This window comes from Uloborus diversus, unplaced genomic scaffold, assembly GCF_026930045.1.
Source record: "Uloborus diversus isolate 005 unplaced genomic scaffold, Udiv.v.3.1 scaffold_1505, whole genome shotgun sequence".
In the NCBI taxonomy this organism is placed as follows: Eukaryota; Metazoa; Arthropoda; class Arachnida; order Araneae; family Uloboridae; genus Uloborus; species Uloborus diversus.
In genome coordinates, this window is record NW_026558216.1 from 14,856 (window position 1) to 21,189 (window position 6,334).

General features: G+C 33.3%; 1 protein-coding gene across 1 annotated transcript; it reads right to left on the bottom strand.

The window, feature by feature from the left end:
• Positions 1 to 469: 469 nt before the first annotated feature.
• Positions 470 to 6,072, bottom strand: LOC129233054 (uncharacterized). The gene is made up of 3 exons (XM_054867135.1): positions 5,906 to 6,072; positions 3,669 to 3,820; positions 470 to 636 (listed from the first exon to the last, which is right to left on the bottom strand). Exons 1-3 carry the CDS (start codon positions 6,044 to 6,046, stop codon positions 522 to 524), a joined length of 408 nt encoding a protein of 135 aa, XP_054723110.1. The 5' UTR covers positions 6,047 to 6,072; the 3' UTR covers positions 470 to 521.
• Between the last annotated feature and the right edge of the window lie 262 nt (positions 6,073 to 6,334).

Consider the following 6,334-nt stretch of genomic DNA (forward strand, 5'->3'; position numbering starts at 1 on the left):
ACGTGAATAAAATGTTTTTTTTTTTTTTTTTTTTTTTTTTTAAACAGTAAAAGTTCAGTTCTTTATGTAAGAAACTGTAATGTATAGTTGAGGAATCCCTTAAAGCAGTTTAAGGGGAGTTTAACAGTGTCTAAAAGAATTTGGTATGTTTCTAAAGAAATGTATACATACATTTCTCTACAACGCGAAATTTTGACTTATGCGAGGAGTCTTAGAACGCTGACTGTAATGTATTTTTAAAGAAACGATGTGTGAAACAAGTGAGATTCATTATTTTGATGCAGCATTACATAAAAGTTTGTGAACAAGCAATGTAACTAAAAGTAACTATAAAGTCGGATATCCGCAGGATATCCGGTCGGAATATCCAAATCCGGCAAATGAAGAGACGCAGGATATCCGGAATCTGGCAAAATCACTATCCAGTGCATCCCTAATAATAATGAAACTAAAGAACATTTTATAAATTTATTGAAAATAATTATAAAAAGTGTACAAATATTTTTTTTCCTTGTTCAGACTCATACAAGAGAAGGAATATGGCTGTAAATAAAATTCACTAGAGATACAACATGTCCTTGTAAGAAACCACTTAAATTAATAATTTGGTTTCGTACTATTTCCATGGAGTTCGCCCTAAAAAAGAAGAAAACTTATGATGAATCTGTCAAGTTATGGAGGTTAAAAACAAGATATTTGATAATTCTATAAATTTCAAGTTTGAAACATAAAGGGAAGCAGCTAGTTGTCTTTCAAAAGATTTATAACTGATTTAAACCTATCATGAAGATGATTAGGAAGAAATATTTTATTTAGGTTAAATCAAACACTAAATATTGACGAATATATATTAGCTGGTTTTTTTTTTCTGAGACAACTTTGAAACTGCTTAAAAATGCATTTAACTCACTTCTGCATTCTTATAAAATAGAAAAATTCTCACTACAGTGAAACCTCCCAATAGCGGACAGTCAAGGGATTAGAAGTTTTGTCCGTTATTGGGAGGTGTCCGCTATTAGGAGGAACTACTTAATTTACCTTTTTCAAAATGGGCTGTTGTTCCCTTTTTAGAACACAATCGAAACAATTGCGAAATGTTTACTACATTTTAAGTCAAGTGTAGTTAATCTGTTTTTTCTTAATAAAAGTATACTGACAGCACACACTTGTCTTAAAAAGCATTTAATCAATTAAAGTAAACAGTTAAAACAGTTTGACATCTTTTTTGCATTACCAACGGCGGCGATTCGGCGGAGCAACCCCCCCCTCCACACACACACTTTTTATGGTTAATTTATTTATTTTATCTCAAGTATCACTATTGCATGATGCATGATTGACAGTTGGCAATATGACCTTGAATATGGGCAAATCTTTTTCATGTCTAAAAATTAAACAACCCAAAGAAACCACGGCGCCATAAAGCTGACTACTACCGGCGCCGGTCTGCTCAATTGCATCTCCTGAGAGCCCCAGTTAGAAAAAGCGTCCAATTTCCTCTTTTTTATAACTTTTGAATAGTTATTGTGTACAAAATTCATTAAAATCTTAAGAAAAACGTACGTTAATTGTTAGACTGGCATCAGTTTTCACTTATCTGCTTCAATACTCTCAAAACTAGCCGTTACAAAATTATGACTTTTATTTTCTTTTTCGTTTTTTGCTGTCCGTAAAAAGTACCATACCTTTTAGTTCTTTTTTTTCTGCCCCCAACTTTTAAGCCCCAATCGCTGCCTCTGCCCATTACCACCCTTTTAATTCCAAGAAACAGTGATAAGGAAATGACGGGAGGGGGGGGGATATTAGTTGTGGAGGATGAAAAGCTTTGTAATGCAAGTAGTTACTAAGATATTCTGTGAAAAGAAAAAAAAAACCGAAAGTGCTACGATCGCGAGGGAAATTTTTTGTGAAATAACTGTCCGTTATTCGGAGTGTCCGTTATTCAGAGTGAATTACATGGAATGGCCTATATTGAGGGACTGGGACTAGCAAAAATGTCCGTTAATTAGAGGTGTCCGTTATTCGGGAGTGTCCGTTAAGGGAGGTTTCACTGTATATATTATCAATTAAAGTTATTTTACATGCATCATTTATCAATTAAGGCAGTGAGAAGCAACAGGATGTATGTGGAAGTTTTAAAGTTTCGAGTAAAACACGTTTAAAGTTCCGGTCCCAGGCACGCTTTTATTGTTCCCCCCCCCCTCTAAATCATGCTGTATAGCAGTGCCTGCCAGGGGTATTAGTACTACCTCTTACCCCCAAGACAGAGGAGAGGTTCACCTACCATTTGTATTGGTTATCTCCAAATTTTTCATTTTGTCATTACATCCCTTTGTTTCTCACTGCCTTATTTTAGATTCGATTACATTTAAAAAAACTCCTGAGTCCATCGATGTTCTTCCAAATGTAACAAAAATATTGCAGCTTTGAGACTTGCAGAAAAGGGATTCAACAAAACTTTGTAACTCTGACCTTCACAGCTTTTTTGATTGATGATAATTTTATAATTCCCCCTAGACACTGTTGTCATTGGAAAAAAAAAAAAATAAACTATTCATGGATACAGAATTTTTAATGAATTGCTTTAAATAATTGGTTAATTCAAAGCAAAAGAAAACCTAATTGAGAGTTTTTGTGTTCCATAACTCTGTCATAGAAATAATATACTTCACTTCATATAGGATAAAGGCATGACGCCATTAGTTCCATGAAATAATTTTGTTCATTTTGATTTAGTAATTAATTATATAATAACTAGATAAAAGAAAATATAAACTAAAAAATTCCCTTTATTCCTCTATTTTTCTACTCAATGTATTTATTTTTATATTTTGTTCATTCTGAAGTCTTACTAGTGAAGTCCTCAGTTATGATATTCTAACTGCAATTTATTATTCTCCAATATGTTTTTTAATAAGCAGTAAGTTACAGCCCCAAAGCCAGGGCTTAGGCAAAACTACACACAATATAGCAATAGCCCAGTTATCCCATCCAGAGACTGCAGTTTTGACCTTGTCATGGACTCATCAGCCAGGAATAGGGAACAACCGAGCTGGAGGCAGATGTCATCTCATCGAAGCTGAGTGTGCCAACAAACTGGTAAAATACTCATTTGCTGGCAAGATAAATGTACTTTTCATCTACCAGTTTGTTGGCACTCTCAGCTTCAATAAGATGACATCTGCCTCCAGCTCGGTTATTCCCTATTCCAGAGAGACGAGTACATAACAAGGTCGAAACTGCAGTCCCTGGATGAGATAACTGGGCAGTCGGTAAATTGCATTTTTTAAAAATTGTTTTGTTGAAAGAACATTAAACAGTTCAAATTCAACGAATGTTTTGCTATTTTTGTATATTTTCTTAAAACTTTCTCAATAATGCTTTAAAAGTACATTAATAAATATTTAACATCAAGTCATTTTACATATATCAGGTGCACATAAAACATTTTAGATATTACAAAACAAAAATTTGACTACTTATAGCAACATAATTTAAAGGTAAAAAAAAGCACATTTAAGCATTTGAAGATGCATTATATGCCGGATTTTACAATTTTCTATGCAAGTAATAATTGAAAACTAATGATTCAAATCCCCCTCCACTTACAAATACAGAATATAGATTTAAAGTTTTATGAAAATTAACTTCACATTAAAAATACTCACACATAAGCATTTGACTGCAACCAAACCACAGCTGTCTGTCCATACTGCCACACATAAGCAAATGCTACCTTTAGTTGACTTGAAAGCAGCAATATAATATTATTCACAGCAGTTATTACTTTTGCTGCATACACAGGAAAATATTGATCAACCTACGGGAAGATAACAATAAATTACAGAAAAACATATCTCCAGAAGGAATGTTCCCATAATTTGTTAAAGTTGTAAATTAAAAACAAGTATATTATATTCAGCTGTTAAATAATAATCATAATAATAATTGAAAAAAAGAGTGATAGATTTTTTAAAAACTAGATTTTATCACTTTCTCTGCCTCTTTATGAGATTAAAGGTGTTAATGTTATTTTCAATGGAGGATCAGGGATTTAGTGACAACATAGCTTGTGGGCTGACTACCTAACAGCACAACCTTGAGAGTCACAAATCTGGACAAAATTCTGGATTTTAGTCAATTTTCCTTAGAAATGAGCCTAGCTGAAGCGATTTGAGTGCATCAGCCCTAGTTTGGGTGTAACCTGGGTTCAAAGTGTAATGGTAGCTTTTGGCATAACACCTTTTTTCCCTTTTAAATTGTATTCATTTGCTGTTTTATTTACTAATTTTTCCTATTTCATTCATTTGCTCATTTTGCTAATTTATCTCATAAATAAGGATAAATTAAAACATGACACTGCTTTTCATTTGTATGCAAAATTATTCTCAAATGTAGTTTTGTGAGAGGCCGTCCGTGGTGGCTTGATCCGTAAGGCATCGAACTTGTGGCTGGAGGGTCCCGGGTTCAATCTTAGCCAGTTGAAGATCCACCGTCTTCATTAATGGCGACTGGGGGACGTTAAATATGCTCGCGGTTACAAAGTCCTCTAAGTGAAACAATACCTCTGGGGATGCTCGATCAAGGATTGCTTGGTTTCTGGTCTGGATCGAAAAATCAGAGCTGTCTTTAGGGTCCCAACCAACTGGTTAAACCACAAATAGTGGTAGGTATGGGGGACCGTGGAGTGAAAAGTGCAGTTTAGTGACCAAAAAAAAAAAAAAAACCCTTGTGCTTTTCTGACGCAAAATTGTCATTTCAAACATTCATTCAAACTAAAATGAAAAATGGTGACTAAAATAGTGCAATGCTGGAAATTAGTTTTTCAAACATAAAAGGGCAAGAAAAAAAAGGCACAAAAAATTTTGATTGGTAAGCCTGAAGGAAACCACAGGAAAATGATGCATTTAAAAACTTAAAGGTTTGTTCCAAAGGAAATGCTGCATTTCTGAATGTCAGGCTAACTTTAGGCCATGTTACTAATTCTTTCTAAATAGTTTTAGTAACAATTACTTCTTAATTTTACATAGCTACACTAGACTTTAGGAGTTTTTCTATTGTTTTATGCTAATAGATGTAATAGCCATATTAAAACAGGTGCGGGGAAGTTAAAAGCAGAGCAAGTGTGGCACAAAGTTACTCTGAATGACTATATAAAAATACAATTCGATGTTCTTCATACAGTTCATGTCATGAAAGAAGGATACATAACATGCTTGGAGCCTTTTTAGGGTGTTATGTATCACAATTGATACATCTGTTACTGAGGGGTCAAGAGGGTCCGGATCCCTCCCATAGGTCCTGCTTCCCCCCCTCCCTCGATTTATTACGATTCTATCTATTTTGTATGTAGAATAAACAAAGGTAACAACAGTTTCAGTTCAAATAAGTGAAAAAATAAAACCCTCATGTTAAATTAAAAAAAAAAAATGTGCACTTTCCCTACAACAAATTGCCTGTAAGAAGCAAAATGGTGATTATAAATGAATACACTGTAATAATCATGTTTTTAGTTTTGTAATTACAGATTAAAATGAGATTCTATGAACTTGAATACACTTTTTAGTTATGAGAAAAGTAAAAGCGTAAATTGTTTTGCTTTCTGGTTATTTATTTAAGTATAATTCATTAAATATTGCTAATTATTTATTCAATTGTTTATTTTTAACTGTTTTTCGTTTCCTGGATTTGATAAAATCAAGTCAATATGTTTCTTTGACGGCATATTGGGGTATGATATGAGAATGAGGCTTTTGACCTTGGACCCTCCCTTGCAAAATTCCTGTGTGCACCACTGGCTACTATGGAATTGCACAATATTTGACACACACACACACACACACACAAAAAAAAAAATCCACAAAAAAAAAATCACACAAAAATAATCAAGAATCATAATTAGTACCAAAATTAATGTAGCCTGAACATTGGTATTGCACCAACTTCGAACTCCTAATGAACTTCTCCAAAGGGACATAAATAATTCTGACAGCAGTCTCCAAAATGAATCAATGTGAGGTAAAACATTTTTTTCACACCACTTCATGGCAACAGGAAAATAAACTTGCAGCAACCTATAAATTAAGAATCAAGCTATAAGGGCAGTTTCATGAAAATTCCACTATTTTGTCCTACACATAACATATTTCATTAAAAAGTAATCGTTTTAAAAAGTAATGAAAATTTTTTTTGCTTAAGAAATTACACATACGTTTGTGACTTTTTAATCAACAAAATTTTACTCATTACCCATTTAAAGTATAGTTTTTATTGAAATATAGAAGCTGTCACGAGCGGGACAAACTGTCTTTCTGTTTAAGGGCCCAAAAAATGA